Source organism: Aquarana catesbeiana, linkage group LG04, assembly GCF_042186555.1.
Source record: "Aquarana catesbeiana isolate 2022-GZ linkage group LG04, ASM4218655v1, whole genome shotgun sequence".
NCBI lineage: Eukaryota > Metazoa > Chordata > Amphibia > Anura > Ranidae > Aquarana > Aquarana catesbeiana.
The window spans coordinates 139,377,089-139,401,093 of NC_133327.1; the positions used below are offsets into that span (position 1 = coordinate 139,377,089).

The 24,005-nt window shown below is 42.8% G+C and overlaps 1 protein-coding gene across 1 annotated transcript in view; it reads left to right on the forward strand.

Annotated features, from left to right (window-relative positions):
* LOC141139537 (vitamin K-dependent protein C-like) overlaps positions 1-24,005 on the forward strand; it is a 154,143-nt gene that overhangs the window by 63,155 nt on the left and 66,983 nt on the right. The window contains exons 3-6 of the mRNA XM_073625775.1: positions 12,263-12,423; positions 12,523-12,547; positions 12,636-12,746; positions 15,433-15,573. Of these exons, the coding sequence (XP_073481876.1) occupies positions 12,263-12,423; positions 12,523-12,547; positions 12,636-12,746; positions 15,433-15,573 (438 nt within the window). The remainder of the gene's footprint in view (positions 1-12,262; positions 12,424-12,522; positions 12,548-12,635; positions 12,747-15,432; positions 15,574-24,005) is intronic.

Below are 24,005 nucleotides of genomic sequence, written 5' to 3' on the forward strand. Positions count from 1 at the left end.
AAAGTCCGGTCGTGTGTGGGCAAGTCCGTCCGTTTTAAAGTCCGGCGCACCTGGCGGACAAAGTCCGTCGGAAAGTGTGCCGGACCAAGTAGGATAGAAAGTCCGACCGTGTGTACGCGGCATTAGTCGACTAAAATCTCCAGTACATTTTAGTCGACTAAAACTCATTTTAGTCGTCTGAAATCAAATTAATTAAATTAATGCATTAGTTAACATTTCTCTACAATTTCCAAACTCATTATATACTGCTGGAGTGAAAAATCTCATATGTTATTATTTAAGGTATTGAGGTATGAACATGCACTAAAGGCCAGTGTTAATTTTGAAGTCAAATTTCAATTTAGTTTTAGTCTTAGTCTTTTGACTAAAATGCCATTTTAATTTTAGTCCCATTTTAGTCTTTTTACTAAAATGCCATTTTAGTTTTAGTCGTATTTTAGTCATCTCAATTGTTTTAGTTGTAGTCGTATTTTGGTCGACTAAAATAGTATTCATTTAGTCGACTAAAATGTTTTAGTAATTTTAGTCGACGAAATTAACACTGCTCAAACCCTGGTGGTTGCTCCATGTAGTCGTGTTGTTTGACTTGCATGCCCTTCCCAGCTGCAATAATAAGAAGCACTCTGATGGTAAAGTGTTTTACGGCGGGAGCGAATTTTGCATCGTAATCTTCATCGAATTTCTGGGAGTAACTCTTGGCAACTAGTCTGGCTTTGTATTTGTGGATATTCCCTTCTGCGTCTGACTTTACTTTGAAAGTCCACTCACTTCCTATAGTTTTGCGGTTAGGAAGGAGCTTTGTGAGTGTCCAGGTTTTATTTTCTTGAAGTGACTTTAATTTTTCTTCTGCTGCTTTTCTCCATTTATTGGCTTCTCATTTTGGCAATTTTTCTATGTCTTCCCAGGATGTTGGTTTAAGTATGCTGTGTGTTTTGACAGTGTATGACAGCATGCAGGGTGGTATCCCCTTTGAAGTCAGAGTGGATCTTCTGATTTCAGACAGTTCAGCAGGATCCGATGAGGAACTTGATTTAGGCATTGTGAGTTCCACCTCTTGTTCTGACTCCTACAAAGGTTCGCTTTGGTTGACCTTTTCTTCTTGTTTTCTTGGCATATTCACTTCACAGCTTTCAGGGATTGGTGTTTTTTGGTGATGGGCTCTCATCAAAATATATATAAAAAAACCCCAAAGGGTAAAAGCTGCGCTCAGAAACCCAAAAAACAAAGTAGTGAAAATAAATAACAAAAAAAGAGGAGCTGCCAGCACTCATAAGTCCAGTATCCAACTCCTAACATACATCTCATCAAAATATGCACTGCAGCTTATGGTCACTTTGTCAGTCTTTGGATGTAGGATTCTGTAACCCTTAGTTTGCTCACTGTAGCCTACTAGAATGCCCTCTATGGCTCTGTTCTCCAGCTTGGATCACTTTTCACTTGGAATATAGGCATATGCTTTACATCCACTCTGATGTGCCCTATGCTAGGCTTTGATCCATGCCACGTTTCAAATGGAGTACTTTTAATGGCTTTTGAGGGCTTTTATCTGTTCTGTAGGTAGGTTGCAGTTATGACTGCTTCTCCCCAGTACTTGTGAGGTAGGTTGGCATCCGACAACATGCATCTGGATATTCCTTGTTTCTTCAGATATGAGGCCACTTCTTTGCTTATGTATTCTCCAACATTGTCGGTGCTTATTATTCCTGGTTTCTGTTGGAATTTGTTGCTAGACATGTCAACGAATACTTGAAGTTTCTCTGATGTTTCATTCTTGTGTTTTATCAGATAAGTAGTTGTGTACCTGGAATAATCATCAATGAAAATCGGTAGATATCTGTTCCCTCCTGATGTAGGAGTTTTCATTGGACCGCATACGTCACTGTGTATGAGCTGCAGGGGGTGGGTAGTTTTTCTTTGAGATGTCTGTGGAAGGGGAGCACGTGTGGCTTTTGCTTCAATACAGCACTTGCATTTCATGAGCACTTTGAAAGGCGTTATTGTCAAATCTTCTGATAAGCCTCTCTGTATAATGTCCTGTATAGCTTCTGGGCTTCTGTGCCCCAGCCGCCTGTGCCATAAGTGATTACATTTTCTGTGTAGGTCATTAGAGACTTTATTGGTTTGCTGGTCTGTGGTTATGAGCCTGTATAGGTGATCATCCAGTTTTCCTTTTGCGAGGAATCGCTTATTATTCTGAATTGTGCATTCATCACCCTGGAACCTAACTGTGAGACCGTTGTTTGCAAGACTTTTCACTGATAGAAGGCTGTCTTTTTAGACAACCTCCAGTGGCAAAATGTGAGCATGGCTTAAGTTGCGCTACATATTGGGCATTGCTTAAAGGGGGTGTGGTTTAATAGTCTGAGATGACTTACATAGTGTAGAACGCAGTAATGTTAAATAGGGAATGTACAGTGCGGAGTGTACGGCACTGAGTAGTATGTGTGGGAGAGGAGTGTATGGAGGTGGGTAGTATGTGCAGGAGATGAGTGCAAAGTGTATGTAAGTGGGTATAATGTGCAGGTGAGGAGTATGAAGTGTACAGCCAGAAATATGGCCATAGTGATTGATTAGCAACAGTATTGGGAGAAGGACTGTTAGGGTGGGAGCCCTCTATGTACTTTTATTGTATTTGTATCTTTACTTGTAATCTTTCTTTTGGTAATAGTCCTACTACTGCACCCTTACCCTTACTTCAAAAATCAATGACATTTCACCTTTAAAAATACTTTTGGGTGGATTATGAGGTTGATGGCAGAAAAAAATGTATTACACTTCCAAACCAAACTAGAATGCCTGTATAGGGGTAAATCTTTTCTAGTTTGGTTTTTAATAAGCCCTTAAAATCTCCCTATGTCCATTTGACAGCATTGGGCCGATCATCAAGAGAACCAGTGCTGTCACATGGAGTGAGTCACATGCTCCACCATACCCAGAAGTAGCAGGTCTTTTCTTCACTTCTGGCAGTCGAATGAAACAGCGAAATGAGGAAGTAAATTACAGCATGTGCTCCTGGAAAGGAAAGCACTAAAGGAATCCTGTTGCTTTGCCCTGATTGGAAAAATCAGGCTTGCTTTCAACCTTATACAGTATATACAGTGGGTAAAATAATTATTTGATCCCCTGCAGATTTTGTAAGTTTGCCCACTTACAAAGAAATTAAGGGTCTATAATTTTTATCATATGTGTATTTTAAATGAGACAGAATATCAACCAAAAATCCAGAAAAAAACACATGATACAAATGTTATAAATTGAGTTGCAGTTCAGTGAGTAAAATAAGTACCGTATTTATCGGCGTATAACACGCACCGGCGTATAACACGCGCCGGCGTATAACACGCACCCCAAGTTTAGGAGGGAATTTTAAGGAAAAAAACTTTTAGGTGGGAAGTTTAAGGAAAAAAAACTTACATTTAAATGCCCATCAATGCAGCGTTATCGTGTCCATCTGCAGCCTTGTCAGTGTCAGTGCAGCCTTGCCCCAGTGTCCATTGCAGCCTTGTCAGTGCAGCTTTGCCCCAGTGCAGCCTTGTCAGTGCAGCTTTGCCCCAGTGCAGCCTTGTCAGTGCAGCCTTGTCAGTGCAGCTTTGCCCCAGTGCAGCCTTGTCTGTGCAGCCTTGCCCCAGTGGTCAGTGCAGCCTTGCCCCAGTGCAGCCTTGCCCCAGTGGTCAGTGCAGCCTTGCCCCAGTGTCCATTACATGATCGCTGCCGACATACACAAAGCGTGTAGTTTTAAATATGGCGCCGCGGAGTTCGGAGGGACTCGGTGACTGGGAGGAGCCGAGATACACATAGCTGAGTGTACTCGGCTCTTCTCGTTGCCGCTCACAGTCACGCCCAGTCCCGCCCTATGATGGACCTAACATAGGTCCATCGGCGGGACTGGGCGTGACTGTGAGCGGCACCGGAAAGAGCCGAGAACACTCGGCTATGTGTATCTCGGCTCCGGCCAGTCACTGTGATCTCGGCGGCGCTCGTTCAGCTCTGCCGAGTCCCTCCGAACTCCACGGCACCATATTTAAAACTACACGCTATGTGAATGTCGGCGGTGATCACCGCGATCGCCGCCGATAGATCGCAATTAGCGGGGATCGGCGTATAACACGCACACACGATTTTCCCCTGAAAAATACGGTATTTGATCCCCAAACAAAACATGACTTAGTGCTTGGTGGAGAAACCCTTGTTGGCTGACACAGAGGTAAGACGTTTCTTATAGTTGGTAACCAGGTTTGCACACATCTCAGGAGGGATTTGGGTCCACTCTTCTTTACAGATCTTCTCTAAATCCTTAAGGTTTCTTGGATGTTGATTGGTAACTAGAAGTTTAAGCTCCCTCCATAAATTTTCTATAGGATTAAGGCCTGGAGACTGGCTAGACTACTCCATGACCTTAATGTGCTTCTTCTTGAGCCACTCCTTTGTCACCTTGGTGGTATGTTTTGGGTTATTGTCATCCATGAACCATCTTCAGTGTTCTGGCTGAGGGAAGAAGGTTCTCATTCCAGCTTCTACAATACATGGCCCTATCCATTGGCCCCTCAATTCAGCTAAGTCTGTCTGTACCTTTAGCAGAAAAACAGTCCCAAAGCATAATGTTTCTACCTCTGTGCTTGACTGTAGGGATGGTGTTTTTAAGGTCATATATTTTTCTTCCTCCAAACACAGCGAGTCCCCCTCCTTAAGAAGCCACATGTACAGTCATGCCAATAAACATCTAAATTATTCAGAGAAGGATTAGGATAAAGTGCTGTGCTCTTTAGTATTAACTCGACTTGCCGTGTTTGGAGGAAAAAAAATGCTGACTATGACGCTAAGAACACCATCCCTACAATCAAGCACGGAGGCGGAAACATGATGCTTTGGGGCTGTTTCTCTGCTAAAGGTACAAGCCGACTTTGCCGCATTGAGGGGCCAATGGACGGGGCCATGTGTTTTGGATTCAGAACAAAACTCTGATATTATTATATCTACCCCCAATCAGATTGCTGAATATAAAAGCATGCTTCAAGTAAGCTCACACTGAGACGAGTTCAGTGGAAAAGTTACTTCTGTTTAATATTTCCGTTTCTTAAAATTTTTATACAATTCCATCAAAGTTCTGAGATATGTCAGATAGACTAGCACATACAAACCACAGATACAAAATACAAATATGTGACAAAGTTTTGGCTTTCAGCTGATCCACGTTTGCAGAAGTGAATAATTGTTTTTGCAGCACTTTGCAGCATTCTCTTGCTCTTGCTCTATTGTGTTATGCTGTTATATTCTGAATGTATTCTGGGAAGCAGGCGCAAACTTTTTGTTAACTCTTCGCAGTCAGTCCAGTCCCTAAGCAAGCTTTGAGCTTTGCAGAATATCTGTAAATGTCTTAAGGCTTGATAAGCATAGAAGCTGAGTTTATATATGTTAGGTATATAAAGCAGGTATTGGAATAGACAGTTCACCATGATCACATCCATTACAGTCCCTCCTTGAAGCTGTCTATTTCAAACTGTCCCTCATACTAAAAGTCCTACTCACTACCCTGGCCCTCTCCTCTGCAACTCTTTTCGGCTGTATATAGAGAAGAGCAGTGACTAACTCACTAACTCACTACCCCCCTCGATACAGCTTGGAGGGGGCAATCAGGTGCTGTCTGTCTCTGTAATCCTTTTGCTTTGCATCTCGGGAGGAGGTGACTGTAACGGAGTGTAACACATAAACATCATCAAGTCTTACATAATCTTCATCATAATCTGGTATTTCCTGGTTTACAAACATGGGAGTAGATTGGGCAACAGCTTTTTCTACACACTTCTTAAAGCAGGGACAAACACAGCAGACCATGACAGCTAGGGTCACTAGAATTATCAGAATGGCTATTCCAATCTGTGTTAAAATTCCCTGCCATCCCCCTTGATCCAGGTGAAGTATTGATCCCAGGGGTTGGAGAGCCCTGAATTCTTCTTTAATTCTTTGGACAAATCCTCAAGCTTCTGGATGGCTAAAGTCACTTTACTATTTGGCCCTGTGTTATCTGGGATATAAGTACAGCATGTACTCATTTCCGGTAACATCTCACACACACACACCCCTTTTCAGCTAGGACCATGTCTAAGGTCATACGGTTTTGGAAGGTCATATGTGAAGCGGCTAAACCTCGAAGTGCATCTCTGGTGTAATTAACAAACCTTTGTTGGTTGTAGTAGATGTAATTTATCCAGTCTACATTCTTGTTTACAGTGATGATGGGGATCAGGGATTCAAACCCTACTGCTACTTGGTCTCTTGCTTTGAACTCATCTGGGACCCCTCTAGGGACCCTTAAGGCATCTATGTATACATGAGGGTCAAAGCTTCCTGCTGGGGCACTCCTACGCCTCCTGTTAGGTCGGGGTGTGTTGTTTGTATTTGGCCTTGGGTTCTCCGAGAGAATATGTAGAGGCATTATGGCCTTGGCCAGTGCACATTCTCCTGTCCACTGTCCTGTCAATCTGCTTCTAATTTTCAAGTCTCCGCAGATCCACTACACGTCTCCCAAAGACTGGACTTGATTTTGCACCAGATCTGCAGACACCTCACTATAAGATCCACAGTAACCCTTAGTGAAATTCCTATGAGGTTTCCCCACTCACTGATACCATCCATAGCATGTGTAATTGCCAGGATATATAGTGATACCTTCTCCTGGCTTGGGGGTCTTGGTAACCATGGGATATTCCTTCTTCCAATGTTCACACAGGGAGTGGTCAGTGGTTGTGTGGGTAAATAGGCTGAGGAAACATGTCTCATGTTCTGGGGGTATGTTTAGTATTACCGTTAATAAGTATGGTCTGGCTCTCCCACACACATAGCAATTGGTCTTATTGTGTTTTCCTGCACTGTACCTCATCCACTTGAGCCACAAGTTGACATCTGAGAACCCGGTTTCTGCAGCCATGGTATCCTTAAAGGTAGGGTCTGCTATGGCCACCATGTCCTTTAATGTCTGTATATGTGGCCTCAGGGGGTTTGAGCTATATGTGGATTGGGGAACTCCCCACTCTGGGTTATTGAACATATCTTTCAGTTGGAAAGGCTTTCTAAAACTGGAATACCCACTTCCCCACCATAGGCCCAAAACATAGGTCCCACTGTCTTCTGGGTTAGGATTCTCAATGGTCAGCCTGAACTCTTTGGTGTAAGGCTGACCTGTGTGTTTGTTGATTGTCATTCTATCTAAGAGTGACTTCCCATTTTTGTCCTTTCTATTTTGGGCGTTTTCAGGTTTGTACCCCCAGTTTGTACCCCCAGTGTTCCAACCCACTGCTCCCCAGGAATCACAGTTGTTATCCCAATAGGTATCAGTGACGCATACATACACAGTCATGGGTCTTACTGCTTCATCCCAGGACCGGATCTTGTACATAGTACCTGGAATTATCTGTTCATAAGAGGATATAAAAGTGGCATCATGTGTATTGGATGAGCTATACCAGAATTGTGTTATACCATCTTTTTGTTTGATATCTACCTCTTGTGCCTGAACAATGATTACTATGAAAAGGATATACAGAATCATTGTTTGGTCCCCTCGGCCTCTTCCTCAGGTACAGGAACTTTCTTGCAGTGGGAGGCGTGTGTCCACCTTGACTGAGGTGGCAGTTGTTAGGAGAACCTGGAAAGGACCATCATATCTGGGTTCAAGAGTATGTTTTCTCACAAACTTCTTTATCAGGACCCAATCACTGGGAACCAGCTTGTGTGTGGCTGTATCTAGCTCAGGATCTGGAATGGAAGAAAACACTTCCGAATGGATACGGGTTAATTCTCGAGATAAAGCGGTCACAAAATCAGTCAATACATCAGATTGGAGCTGCAACTGTTGTGGGAAATAACAACCTAGTCTGGGGGCTGAACCAAACAATATCAAATAGGGTGAGAGACCATGGTTTTCCCTTGGAGTGTACATAACACTGAATAAGGCAATGGGTAGGCTGTCTGGCCAACTCATTTCCGTTTCCTGAGACATTTTTAGCATTCTAGATTTTATTGTGCCATTCAATCTTTCCACCTTCCCACTGCTCTGAGGATGGTATGGGGTGTGGAAAGCTAATGTGACCCTTAAAGCTGTCCATATCTCCTTGGTTACTGAGGCCATGAAAGCCGGCCCCTGATCGCTCTCTATGACCTCTGGGACACCATATCTCCACACTATTTCTGTTAAAAGTCTTTTAGCTGTGGTTTTTGCTGTCATGTTGGTGACAGGATAGGTTTCCGGCCCACGTGGCAGACACGGTCTCTCTTAAGGGGTGTCTATTGGGTCATCGAGGATGGGTGCATTCACTCTGCTGACCACTTCTCGCATTCAATCTGCAGCTTGTTTCACAGCGGTATCTGCCAGGTGATTGCCTCGTGCTTCTTGGGAAACCACCTTCTCGATCGGCTACTCCTTGGGACCCTAGCCTCGAGCCCCGCGTTTGAGTGCCAAAATGTTTTGGATTCAGAACAAAAGTCTGATATTATTATATCTACCCAAGATGAATGAATGAATGTAACGCTGGGTTCTGCTGGAAGGAAGGGCTTTTAAGGATGCCCACTGAGTGCGGGAGAGTGTTGAGCTGTGGCCAGTATATCTCTGTCTCGGGAGGCTGTGACAACGACTAGAAGCCTGTCCCCGTTGTACTGCTTTACTGCCTGTGGGCACACGCTCGATTCGGCCCATTGGGGGCTGCAACTACAGGTGAGAGGCTGGGGGAAACGCTCAGTGCACCCTGGAACCGGATTAGATTGATTACCGACTATCAGACACTGGCCGTCACAGAGCTCTATCCACTGCACTTGCACTTTCTTCATCAATTTTAAAAGACCCTTACCTGCACTTTTGTTATCATCTTTAGAAGATCTGCACTGTGCTGTTATTGGGAGCTGCATGCTATTCTTTTATTGAATCACATTTTTCGTTTTGCTTGGACATTCTTCTGTCTTAATATTATTATATATTATCAGCTCACTAGCATTTTTGCACATTTATATTTGTATTTACACTGATTTATTGCACTTGCACTTTTATACCACTTGTTGTTAGACCTTTTCGGATCGCTACTTAGAGCTGCTTGGATTCTTTCTGTATTGTGTTATTTTTGATCTTATACACAGTGTATGGTAATACTATTAGGAGTTTACACATTCCCTAAATTATGTTTATGTCATTGCTCTTTATGCTAGAGTTTCACTGGATGGAGTCTTCTTTTGGTTTTTATTTTTTCTGATTTTTTAGTTTTAATTTTTGGCATTCTTCATTTATGCACTATGCACTTTTACTAGTGAGGTTACGACATTATGTATTGTTTTGCACATTTATTTACGTCATTGTTATTGACCTGATTACTCTACAATTATATTGTTCATTATATGCACCTATGCACTTTTATTAGTGAGGTCACGTCATTTATCACATTTATTTATGCCATTGATATTTACCTGGTTTTTATATGCTACTTTGAAGATTTTTAATTTTATTTTTTGATCATTTTATTTTTTGATCATTTTTTTGATTATCCACTTTTTTCATCTGTTATCATATTTTAGACGAGGTAGCGCCACATATTTATTTATTTTAGCCGTGGTTTTTGCTGTCATGTTGGTGATGGGATAGGCTTCCAGCCCACGTGGCAGACACGGTCTCTCTTAAGGGGTGTCTATTGGGTCATCAAGGATGGGTGCATTCACTCTGCTGACCACTTCTCGCGTTCAATCTGCAGCTTGTTTCGCAGCGGTATCTGCCAGGTAATTGCCTCGTGCTTCTTGGGAAACCACCTTCTCGATCGGCTACTCCTTGGGACCCTAGCCTCGAGCCCTGCGTTTGAGTGCCAAAATGTTTTGGATTCAGAACAAAAGTCTGATATTATTATATCTACCCCCGATGAATAAATGAAAGACTTGTATAGCGCTGCAAATTCGAACTGAATCGCCTCAAGGCGCTTATCCGTCCTGTGTTGTCCAGCTCCTTAGAAGAGGTAGGTCTTAAGTTTTTTGCTGAAGGCCTGATGCTTTTCTTCCAAGCGGATGTTAGTTGGTAGAGTGTTCCATAACCGTGGTCCTTGGACTGCGAATCTTCGGTCTCCCTTCGATTTGTAGCAGGACTTGGGAATGAAGAGTAGGTTTTGGTTCGCTGATCAAAGATCAGATTGCTGAATATAAAAGCATGCTTCAAGTAAGCTCACACTGAGACGAGTTCAGTGGAAAAGTTACTTCTGTTTAATATTTCCGTTTCTTAAGATTTTTATACAATTACATCAAAGTTCTGAGATACGTCAGATATGTGACAAAGTTTTGGCTTTCAGCTGATGCACATTTGCAGAAGTGAATAATTGTTTTTGCAGCACTTTGCAGCATTCTCTTGCTCTTGCTCCATTGTGTTATGCTGTTATATTCTGAATGTATTCTGGGAAGCAGGCGCATACTTTTTGTTAACTCTCCGCAGTCAGTCCAGTTCTTAAGCAAGTTTGAGCTTTTCAGAATATCTGTAAATGTCTTAAGGCTTGATAAGCATAGAAGCTGAGTTTATATATGTTAGGTATATAAAGCAGATATTGGAATAGACAATTCACCATGATCACATCCATTACACATGTATTGTAAAATCTTGGATGAGGACCTTTTTCCTCAGCCAGAACACTGAAGATGGGTCGTGGATGCGTCTTCCAGCATGACAATGACCCAAAACATACTGCCAAGGCAACAAAGGAGTGGCTCAAGAAGAAGCACATCAAGGTCCCGGAGTGGCCTAGTCAGTCTCCAGACCTTAATCCTATAGAAAATTTATAGAGGGAGCTGAAACTTTGAGTTGCCAAGAGACAGCCAAGAAAACTTAAGGATTTATAGAAGATCTGTAAAGAAGAGTGGACCAAAATCCATCCTGAGATGTGTGCTAACCTGGTCACCAACTACAAGAAATGCCTCTGTGCTTGCCAACAAGGGTTTCTCCACCAAGTACTAAGTCATGTTTTGCTTGGGGATCAAATACTTATTTTACTCACTGAACTGCAACTCAATTTATAGGATTTGTTTTATGTGTTTTTTTCTGGATTTTTGGTGGATATTCTGTCTCTATCATTTAAAATACACCTATGATACAAATTATAGACCCTTCATTTCTTTGTAAGTGGGCAAACTTACAAAATCTGCAGGGGATCAAATAATTTCCCCTACTATATGCTAAGACATACTTAAAAAAAGACAGAAGACCTATCGCCTATGACTTCGGTAATATAAATTGCAATTATCAAACCATTCAAAGGGTAAGTTCACCTTTACAAAAATTATCAATCCATATGATTTTGCAGGTAAAAAATGTGCATTTATTACTTTTTTTTGTTTTACAGGAGCCTGAAAAGCATTGCACTCGTGATCAGCAGATTGCAGGTGCGAGGAGAGGCTCCTGCAAAGTCTTTCTCCAGCTTTGTGCCTGTACGTCTGTACATCATTTTTGTTAAAAAGCTAGAGGAAGAATGAATGAACCACGAGCGCGCTCATCAGTTTATTGAAAGTTCATTGGAGCTTCAAATCCGTCTGCCACAGTGGAAGATGGGACTTGTAGTTTTATCATTCACAGATCCCTGTGAATGAATGGCGCAGATGTGCGAACGGAACCCCCCACAACTGCTCCATTTTTAAAATGTGACAATGAGTGCGAGGAGAGGATTCCATACCTGCTATCACAGCCAGGGTGAGGCGGGTGCTTAATAGTAACATATTACATGTTACACCCTAAATTACGGGTGTAACATATAGCATGTTACTAAAGGTGAACTTATCCTTTAAACCTTCCTCCATTAGTCTCACCTTAGTTAGATGAAGTGACTGTATTAGTTTTCTTTTTTCTTCAGGTATTCTCCATTTCTTATCCTATGCATAACACACTTCCTGTCTTTTGGTGGCCACCCAGGCCATTTACATGGGGAGAAGGAAAGATTGCTAGATTACAGAAGAAAGATACCATTGTTTTTTACTTTCAATTCAGTTTACAGTGGATTACAAGGACACTGCATTTCTAGCAAGAACAATATTTTCTGTACTTTCAGAAAATTTTCTTAGCCTGGAAACAAAAAGAAAACAAATGCAGCCACCACATCAATATATATTTTTGTTCTTGGGTTTAGTAATAGCTTAAGTTGGGGTGGGAGGAATTAACTGTTTAAAGTGATTCTAAAAGATCTTTTTTTTTTTTACCTAAAATGAAATTGGGAGTGTTACAGAATTCAACTAACCGACTCCTACTCACTTTAATTTCCAGTCTTTTACAATAGTCAGGATGCAAATCGTGTGCTCAAAGTTCGTAAAAGAGCAAATAGTTACTTTGAGGAGATGAAACCTGGGTCACTGGAGAGGGAATGCTACGAGGAAAAATGTGACCTAGAAGAAGCAAATGAGATATTTGAGACCCGAGAGGAAACTGTAAGAGATTTTATTATTTGGTTCTTATCGTAATACTTATTGCTGATACATCGTACTTATTGTTAACATTTTTTTTTTAAATTATTTTTTTATTTCTAGCTTAACTTTTGGTCAAAGTACTTTGGTAAGTTACAGTCTGAAGAAGTTAGCTAAAATAAAGCGTGTATAGGAACTTACAAAGACTGTCAGGTTTAACCATCTTGTTGTTACAGATGGGGATCAGTGCCTCTCCAATCCATGTGTAAATGCTGTCTGTAAGGATGGCATAGGAAAATTTGACTGTACTTGCAATGAGGGCTGGGAAGGAAAATTCTGTGCTTATGGTGAGTGCTTGAAGCAAATTACTGACGGACTGTTCCTTTAGCTGATAAATAGCTACTGTGTAAAAGATGAACCTACATTCATAAGAAAGCAGCCTAAGATGATGACAACAATTGGTTGATACTCTATAAAGCACTGAGTGAGCCTACTGAATTCTTATGCCCTGTACACACGGTCGGATTTTCCGATGGAAAATGTGTGATAGGACCTTGTTGTCGGAAATTCCGACCGTGTGTAGGCTCCATCACACATTTTCCATCGGATTTTCCGACACACAAAGTTTGAGAGCAGGATATAAAATTTTCCGACAACAAAATCCGTTGTCGGAAATTCCGATCGTGTGTACACAAATCCGACGGACAAAGTGCCACGCATGCTCAGAATAAATAAAGAGATGAAAGCTATTGGCCACTGCCCCGTTTATAGTCCCGACGTATGTGTTTTACGTCACTGCGTTTAGAACGATCGGATTTTCCGACAACTTTGTGTGACTGTGTGTATGCAAGACAAGTTTGAGCCAACATCCGTTGGAAAAAATCCTAGGATTTTGTTGTCGAAATGTCCGAACAAAGTCCGACCGTGTGTACGGGGCATTACAGTGTATTTTTTAAACCCATCTCTGAACAAATCTATTGCTCTCCCCATTCCTCCATCACTCCTTCCAACTCCCCTCCTGCCCATTCATAGTATAAAAATAAAAAACTCTAATAAGGTTTCTACTCACTTGTCATCATGTGATTCACCATAGAACCTCTTCCACAAGTTTAGAACGGTGATCACTACCCAGCCGATGGACAGATAATGGAAAAGTCCTGGTAGAAAGACCATCCCACTCTACAAGTTCAGAAAAGAGGAGATTTCAGGCAAGGCACGTCATGTGGCGTTTAGATATGGTTGTATTATTTAAATTACTGCAGTGATTAGGTAAAGGGGGTGGGGACATTCTTTGAGGTTAGGAGTCATTATCCCTGGCCACATTTCAACTTTAAAGCTTCAGCCAAATTTTCCTGTAGTAGACTTTGTCTCCATACCAGCTCAAAAACAATCAACCACTCTGGCATACAGTATAATATGCTAAATTGGAGATCGTTGAACATAAGAACAACAAAATACATATATACCATTGTGTGTATGTAGAAAGAAATCAAAATCAAATCAATATTTGGTGTGACCACCCTTTGCCTTCAAAACAGCATCAATTCCTCTAGATACACAGATTTTAAAGGAACTGGGTAGGTAAGATGTTCCAAACATCTTGGAGGACTAACCACAAATCTTCTGTAGATGTAGGCTGTCTCGAATGCTTCTGTCTCTTCATGTAATCCCAGACAGACTCAATGATGTTGAGATCAGGGCTCTGTGGGGCCAGACCATCACTTCCAGGACTCCTTGCTCATATTTACACTAAAGATAGTTCTTAATGACATTGGCTGTATGTTTGGGGTCATTGTCCTGCTGAAGAATAAATTTGGGGTCAATCACATGCCTCCCTGATGGTATGGCATGATGGATAAGTACTGTATCTGGCTGTATATCCCAGCATGGAGAACACCATTGATCCTGACCAAATCTCCAACTCCATTTGCAGAAATGCAGCGCTGAACTTGCAAGGAACCTCCACCATGCTTCACTGTTGCCTGCAGACACTCATTATTGTACTGCTATCCAGCTCTTAGGCAATCAAACTGCCTTTTGCTACAGACAAATATTTCAAATTTTGACTCCTCAGGCCAGAGCACTTGTTGAAATTTTTCTGCACCCCAATATCTATGTTTTTGTAGATAGTTGAGTCGCTTAGCCTTGTTTCCATGTAGGAAGTATGGCTTTTTGGCTGCAATTCTTCCATGAAGACCACTTCTGGCCAGACTTCTCCAGACAGTAGATGGGTGTACCTGGGTCCCACCAGTTCTGTGCTGATGGCACTGTTGAACATCTTCTGTTGTTGAAGGGAAGTAAGCAATATATATCTTTCATATGCTGCATTAAGTTTCCTTGGTTGACCACTGTGTCTACGCTCCTCAACTCTTTCTGATCAATGGTGTCCTCAATGCTGAGAACTACAGGAAGATACTAATCCATCATGCCATTCCATCAGGGAGGTATTTGATTGGCCCCAAATGTATTCTGCAGCAGGACAACAACCTCAAACATATAGCCAATGGCATTAGGAACTATCTTCAGTGTAAAGAACAAGGAGTCCTGGAAGTGATGGTTTGAACCCCACCAAGCCCTGATTTTAACATCATCGAGTCTGTCTGGGATCACATAAAGAGACAGAAGGATTTGAGGCAGCCTACATCTACAGAATATCTGTGGTTAGTTCTCCAAGATATTTGGAAAACCTAACTGCCGAGTACCTTCAAAAACTGTGTGCAAGTCTACCAACAAGAATTGATGGTGCTTTGAAGGCAAAGGGTGGTCACACCAAATATTGATTTGATTTGGATTTCTCTTTTGTTCATTTACTTTCCATTTTGGTAATTGATAAAAATAAACCATTAACACTTCTATTTCTGAAAGCATTCTTAAATTACTGCATTCCACTTAATCACAGGTTAAGGTTGAAGTCATTTAGTGATTAACAGCTCTCAACTTTTGACCTACACAGTAGAGTTCAGCAGCATTAAGAGGGATTGAACTAACGTAACAGTGTTTACTAACAGCATACCCTATCCTTCCCAATCTTAGAGGTGACCCATCGCAACTGCTCATTGAGTAATGGAGGCTGCACACACTTCTGTACAGAGATTATAAACAACACATCTCGGACATGCAGCTGTGCCACTGGGTACCAGCTGCAGGATGATGGTCGCAGCTGTAAGCCATATGGTAAGTTCCCATTACACCAAAAACATAAGTTGGCATGCTACATTCACATATTCAATTTGCACCAATGAAGTAAAAAATGTGACTGCTTCATAAAGGAATGTAACCCCTTATCATATGATGGATAAGTTGAAGTTATGCGCACCAACTTATGTACAATTACTCCGATTCATGGCACACCTGGGAATAATGGGGGTGCAACAGCTGCCCCCCTCCAATAAGCAGCTTGTACAACCTACGCTGACTGTTAATAGGATAATCATTGTAATAAATATGGTAGCAGAGGGTGGTAGCAATAAGTAGGCTTGTAAACTTCTGCCCCTTGGCAAGATGGGAGTATTTGACACTGGAGCCATAGTTAAGATGGTTCTAGGGCTGTGATAAAGTGCAAGCCTCTTGGAATACAGTTTCCAGCAATACTGTAACCATGAACTAGAAAATATGTGCATGAATCTATGATGGGGACTGTGGTTGTTCAATATTGCCATTGCGGCCACGTAAGACTGCTGTCTTTTGTCAATAGGATGGCCTTAATTGTTGAGGGGGGGAGGGAGGTTGTTGAGACAAGTTCTAACCTGTCCTGAATGTTACTGCCCCTTCCTTTCCTGGTAGCCCACCCAAACCAATTTTTTTTTCAATAATGTCAGCAGAACTTTTATTTTATTTTTTTGAGTGCTCTACAGTGCACTATTAGTTTGGCCTTTGGGTGGTTGGATCATGCATGCATGCTGAAATGACTACCTTTATAAATTTTCATTCTGGTTTTGACAATACACTTGTTTTAATGTGTGCAGCCTGGCACTGGTAATTTGCAGTGCAAGGTTTCCATTGCTGAGAACCAAGTGTGGATATTGTAGCTTGCTGGGTTCTATCCCCTACACTAAAGACCCTTGTAAAAATGAACCCTCCCTTTTCTGAACAAGTAACACATATCTATCCGCAAAGCCAAGCCTTTAACCGTTTACCTCAACACTTAAAGTGTTTGTTAACCCATATATAACAAACACTGCCAAACCCTCTATTAGAGCCTGGCATAGCACACTGCATTAGTCTTTTAAAAAAACGAGCGCTGTAAATACCCATTTAGAACGATCTTCAAGCCGGTCACATGATTCGCAGCCACTGTACACATCCGATATATGCCTTCTGCAGGAGAGGCTGAGATCTCCCTCTGCCGTCAGCCGGAAAGATCACACGGCCACTCAGCCTCTCCTGCAGTAGCCCTGGAAACCCGTCGAAAGCCACGTGACCGGCCTGAAGATCGCGCTAAATCAGTATTTGTAACGCCCATTTTTATAAAATACTAATGCAGTGTGCTATGCCAGGCTATAAGAGAAGGGCTGGCAGGGACCATTTTGATTTTTAAATTTTACTAATAGTGGCGGGGGGGGGGGGGGGGGGCGGAGACGGAGACACAGACACACAGACACACATGTGACAGGCAGAGAGGAGGGGGTGAGGGGGAGAGAGAGGAGAGCTGAGAGCAGGGCTGTGTATGAAGGCGGGACGAACTCTGACTATGGTGGTCAGGTCTCAGAAGCCCTGACCACCATGGTCAGTACAGAGAGGGGGATACAGGAAGTGGCAGGTTCAGGGAGGTTTTCTTTTACAGTTTAGTGTCCTTAGGAGAACAGAAGTTTCTTTCTCTTATGCTACAGGGCTGAATTGAGGGGAGGTGAGGTGCTGGGGTGGGATATGCCCCCCAGATCTTGTGTCCTCCAAGTCTCTGAGAGTGCATCCACTGATCCATGAACCAGTCAGTCAGCAGACAGTTGATGTAAGTTGATGTTGATGGGGACAATCCATGTACGGGAGCACTTTGATAGGGACACCTGTTATAAGAGGGCTCTCTGATGGTGACACTTGATGTAAGGAGACACTTAAATGGGGACACCTGATGTAAGGAGACACTTAAATGGGGACAACTGATGTAAGGAGACACTTTAATGGGGACATCTGATGTAAGGGGGCACTCTAATGGGGACCCCTGATGTAAAGGGGCACACTGATTGGCATAACTGATCATATAAGAGGGGTTTCTGATGGGGACACTGATGTAAGGGGCACTCAGATGGGGAAATCTGAAGTAAGAGGGCACTTTGATGGGGCACTGATGTAAGGGGGTGCTCTGATGGTGACACTTGATGTATGGGGGGAAGCTGATGGGGAAATCTGTAGTAAGGGGGCACTCTGGTGGTGGCCCTGATGTAAAGGGGCACTCTGATGAAAACTCTGATGTAAGGGGCACTCTGATGGGGAAACCTGATATAAAGAGGCACTCTGATGGGGACCCTGATGTAAGGGGGCACTCTGATAGGAACCTTGATGTAAGGGGGCACTCTGATGGGAAACTAACGTAAAGGGGAACACTGATAAGTACCTATGATGTAAAGAGGAACTCTCATCAGGACTCCTGATGTAAAGGGGAACTCTGATAGGGACATCTGATATATGGACATCTGCTATAAGGGGGCACAGATTCTATTTAATCACCCTAATTTAATAACAGCCTCCTGCATACTAGTGTTTCCAGGTTGTGACCCCGTGTGATAGACTGTCAGTGACTCTCACACACAGTGCTGACATTATACCCTCTCTGGGGAGTCTGAAGCAGAGATGGCTAATATCTCTGATTCTGTCAGAGATCCTCCAGAGGACTAATTTTTGGATGCTGAACCCTTATATTCCCTGTGATATGGGATCTGAAGAGATTGCCACCCCTATATATGTGTGGTGACGCTCCCACCATCCCATATACAGATTAGCTCATGAGGGCGAAAATTTCACCCACATCGCTGCTCCACACTTCTGAAGAAAAAAGTCTCCATTGAAGGCAACAGATACTGGAGAACATCTAAAACGAACATGCAGACTTCAAGTGTCAACATGTGATGTTCCAAATAATAATTGACAGCTTCAATAGCTAGTGTGTGCAGAATGGAGGAGTAAAGACTGGAGATATCACAGGTGATCCACATGGCATGATCATCCCATTGAGTAACACTCGCGATGCTCAAGAGATGGTTAGTATCTGTTAGATAGCTAGGGAGTTGGCTCACCAGGGGTTGTTACACACTATCCAGCCATTGGCCCAGTGTCTCATTCAGAGAGCCAACCCTTGTGTGACCCATGTTGGACTTGGCTCCCAATGCTTTTGTACATCCTTAACATTTTTATATGTAATCTATTTAGGTAATTTTTGCATTCCTATATCACAGAAACTTCTTGGCATTCATCAACATAAGATGCCAATAGTGACAGCTTTACTTTGATGTGGGCAACAAATACTTTGTTTGTGGCCCTTCCCTCTGGTCTTTATCATGTCCCTTGTAGGAACCTGAGATGACTTTCTTTATACCTCTGGTCAAAACCCCATTGGAATGCAGTTATGGTCAGGGAGGGGCTGAGGACAGACCAGAAGGTGAGCAGAATCCTAGTCAGCAGGCAGGTCGAGGTCAAACAGGGAGTCAACAGACTAACATAGACAAGGTCGGGATCAAGCCAGGTCAGAACAGGAAGTTAGAGCAAAGATGGGTCCGGGGGAAGGCTGAGTCAGCAACTGGTAAGCAGATCACAGGAAAAGAAGTGGGTTTGGGTTGCAGGGTAACAGCTAAATGACATTCAGCAAGTTCCAGGCTTAGCTCTGTTCCCTAAATAGGCCACCTGATAACAATATTGGAATTAGGCAGCATGCCTGTGTGAATTAGTTTGCTCACATGAAATAGCGTTTTCCCACAAATGTGGCTGGAGGTTATTCTTGTTCTGTGTATTGGTGCACAAACACATAGTCAACTGATGCTGCCTTGACAGTGCTATTTCGACTTCAGAATTCTTTACAAAAATTCTAGCTCCAATCCTGGGCCTTCTCTGCCTCAGGAGTATTCCAATTATTGTATTCTTAGCAGATCTGTTGCTTTGAGAGCAAACCTTCCTGGCCTTGAACTCCAATGTGTCAATCATGCTGCAGACCTTTTAGGACTTTGGATAAATCCTGAACATTGAGCAGTCCTTTATAAATCCATCATAGTGCTTGGGGTACTTGGGCCTTCTCCTGAATACCCTTCAAGCAAACCTCTTCCTGCCACAGGAGAAGTTGATAAAAATGCAGAGTCATGCTCAGCATCTTCAGTCCTGGTGTCAGTCCTCCCTGTAAGGCCTGGTTCACACTAGTGCGAATTCACATGTGACTTGAGTCGCAAAGAATCGCATGACAAGGAGAATTCACATTGTTTTCAATGGTGCCCATTCACATCAATGTGACTCAGCACGGAGTGATTTCGGAAATGGTTTCTGTACTACTTTGGTGAAATTCCAGTGTGATTTTAGCCCCATAGAATATACAAACCTTCTCAAAGCTGTATCCAAGTAGCACTACATAATAACACTGAAAGTCGAATCAAAATCATATCACAGCAGTGTGAACCTAGCTCAAAGCTGCTTGTCAATGTTGGAATTGTTGGTATCCACCTTCATAGAGGTTCCACTGGCTCAATTCCACTCAAAAGATATGTGACAGAACATTATCATGGCATGGGACAAATTCAGTCTGTCTCTGGACAAGGTAAATTTTTTTCTTCCTCTGCAATGGAAGATTGTCATGATGAATGTCAGTCTTCTAGTTTGGGGCAGAGTTCTGAGCCCTCTGTGGGTTTGTGGTTGTTGGTCCTTGGAGGAATCACCGCTTACCATCAATTTCCTTAAGATACAAGTAATTCACCTTCCGTTACTACATTGGGGATGGAATGGACATTTGGTCCAGATTCAGTTGGACAATGAGTCATGAGCTGTGGCCTACATGAGTCAACAGGGGGTCACAAGGAGGGATGCAACATCAATGGAGGTAGAGTCTATCCTGTCCTGAGCAGATTTTAAAGTGCCAGCCTTTTCAGTGGTGCACATTACTGGGGTGAAGAACTGGCAGGCAGATTTTCTCAGCAGATAACATCTGGACCTGGGGAATAATCTCTTCATCTGGAGGTGTTCAGGGATATATGTTTGCGTTGTTTACTTACTAGCTTTTTGATTAAACTGGACAGATTTGTCTCCAGGACACAGGACTTAACAGTGGACGCAGCAGATGCACTCGTAGCGCTGTGGAATCAGTTATCCCTGATCTATGTCTTTCTTGCACTGAAGCTTTTACTTCATCTACTTTTGAAGGATCCAGGCTGAGAGGATTCCAGTCATTCTCATTGCTCCAGAGTGGCCTCAGACATTGTGGTATGGTACGCCAGCCTTGTTTGCCTGTTAGCCAGTGTACTGTGGCATCTACTACATTGGCCAGAACTATTATCGCATGGACCAGTCTTCCACTCTGTTTCTGGTTAGCTGGCTTTTACAGCCTGGTTTGGTAAAACCTAGTTTCTGAGAGACAGGGGCTTTTTGGATTCACCAATTCTAACCATGGTAAAAGCTTGTTTGTCTGTTCTTTTTCAACGTCCTTATCATTTATATTCAACTTAATCATTAAATTTATGAAGAAAAGTATACTACAATCCAGTAATGTCAAAAAGTACTTTAATAAAAAGTATCCCACATAAAATTGGACAGTGGACACAGAAAATAAAAATAAAATAAAATAAGATTGCAGTCAGTGCACATTGCACCACCATACCAAATAAAACAGGCACAAAAAAATAAAAATAAATAATAATATATAATATTAATAATAATAATTATATTAATATAATAATAATATAAAACATCAAAGACTTTTTTTATATTTTATTCATTTCCAACTTACATCAGAACTAGTAATTCAGTTCTCTCTCCCTAAGGTGTCAGTGGCTGGATGTGCGATAAGTGTATGTATGTAGCTGCGGGTTACATACATAGTCATACAGTAGGCCGCACTGTGTTCCGGCCCCGGGTATGGGCGGAGACATCCTGGAACACAGACTAGTCTACAGCAGCGGTGCTCAGCCAATCACAGCAAGCAATGTAGACTAGTTTGTCTTTATGGAGGTCTCCGTCCATACCCGGAACACAGTGCGGTATAGTGTATATAGTACTGTATGTAGACAGCCACAGATACAGAACATACAGTTTTGCACATGCAGCGGGCTGACAGCTTAGGGAGAGAGCCGAGAGACAATGACATAGTTTGGCCCAACAACAGAATTTCAACAAACTGTGTATAAGTAAGTACCTTAAAGAACAACTCTCTAAACTAACCATAACAGAAATATGGCTGAAGGCCGTTATTTCGCAGTTTCTGTAAATATAACATAGTACAGTGCTATGCTATAATAACATTTTTATTTTATTATTTTCTTTCAACTTAAATGAAAACTAGTAGTTTTTTTCCCCAAGTTCTCTCCCTAAGGTGTCAGCGGCTGGATGTGCAATATAAAAGTGTATGTATGTAGCTGCGGGTTAGATACATACTAGTCATACAGTAGACCGCACTGTGTTCCCGCCCCGGGTATGGGCGGAGACATCCTGGAAGTGTAACACAGATTAATCTACAGCAGCGGTGCTTAGCCAATCACAGCAAGCAATGCAGACTAGTCTGTGTTTATGGAAGTCACCGCCCATCCCCGGAACAGAGTGCAGTATAGTACTGTAGTATGTAGACAGCCACAGATACAGAACATACAGTTTTGCATTTGCACATGCAGCGGGCTGACAGCTTAGGGAGAGACATAGTTTGGCCCAACAGCAACAAACTATGGTACAGTAGTTCAAAAGCTGGAGTTCTCTCTTAAATTGAAGTGCAAAAAACTGTAGAAGAACTACAATGAACAACCAACAAATGGCACTAGACATTTGGAACATACTAGATAGTCACAGAGGAGGATCTGGGGGGGGGCAATGGGGCAATTGCCACCCCCGAGAAATTGGTTGCGGGCCTGGCAGATAAGAGAGTGGGCGGCTCCACGAGCCGCTCCGCAGGTCTCTCTGCGGGCGCACCGGGTGTCGAGGTTTGCGAGCGGTAGGCGCAGTTTGTGACCGGGCGGGCCGGACTGCTGGGTCAGTGTGTGGGCGGCTCAGCATGAGCGCACAGCTAGCCAATCAGCTAGCCGAAGGACGGGAAGCAGAGAGATGAGATCATCACTCACCGCCCTGCATCCCTGCAGTAACTAAGTTCCGCCCTCACTGTGCAGGCAGCGTGGGCAGCAGAGAGATTACATATCTCTCTGCTGCCTGAGTCTAGGACACAGCAAGAAACAGACAAAACACCACCTTAGCAGGCAGGTGACTATCCGCAAATTGTGGCAGGTGACGTGGCAAGTGGACCGCAAGGTGTGGTAAGTGGACAATCCGCAAGGTGTGGCAAGTGGCAATCCGCAAGGTGTGGCAGGTGACGTGGCAAGTGGACAATCCGCAAGATGTGGCAAGTGGCATGGCAAGTGACAATCCGCAAGGTGTGGCAAGTGACAATCTGCAAGGTGTGGCAGGTGACGTGGCAAGTGATAATTCGCAATGTGTGGCAGGTGACGTGGCAAGTGACAATCTGCATCTGGTGGCAGGCAAGTGACAATTCGCAATGTGTGGCAGGCGACGGTGAAAAGTGACACACTCGGGGCTCCCACTGATTCTGCATTATGGTGAGTTGAAACATTTCATTTTTTATTACAATGTAATAATAGAAAAAATGCTCTTCAATCATCCTGACACCATAACAACCATGGTGCAGTGATCAATGAAGCGCCAACATCAGCCATTTCCCCGATAAATTGCCCACAAAAAACGTATTTCTGACAGTGCCCCTCCCGAGACAAGACTCTGGATCCGCCCCTGGGTAGTCAGTCATACTATGTTGTATGTTCCAATTGTCCAATAGCACAGTCCAATACCAATTCATTTACTATGTTCAACATGGTAAATGAATTGGTCTATGCTACGGATTTTTAAATCTATTTCAGTAAAAGTGGCAAATTTTGCTTTAGGAACAAAAGTTGTTCAGCTTTCCCACAGGAGAGATGGTTTCTCTTCTCATCAAGAATATGAGGTGCTAGACTGAATAGTCTCTCACTCTATGTACTGGTGCTTGGAGCAGACAAATATCTGCGTGCAATCTGTGCAAGCAAGGGAAAACGTTCTTTGTTGATGCACCAGTATTTAAGGGGATTGTCGCTTCTGGCAATAGGCAGCTAAATAAATGTCCAGCTGTTGGGTAGCTGCACTTGTTGTGGCACCGCTATGGATTGGGGTGCATTCGTGTAAAATTTCTTCAAACATATCAGATATGGAGGGAGTGTGTTCCTCTTCACTTGTAGCGACCGTTTTCCACTTTCCTCTGTGCGACACCTCAAAACTCCTTCACTAGATGCTTCCACCACCTCCATTTATGCCAGTATCATTTCCAGTGCACGCTGCTTTTTTCTCCACATTAAAGTAATGCTCTTTAAATCGAGGATCTAGAACTGTTGCAATGTAGTACAGAGGGTTGGACTCATTTGAGTTGGTTTATGTTTGTTACAGAGGGTTGG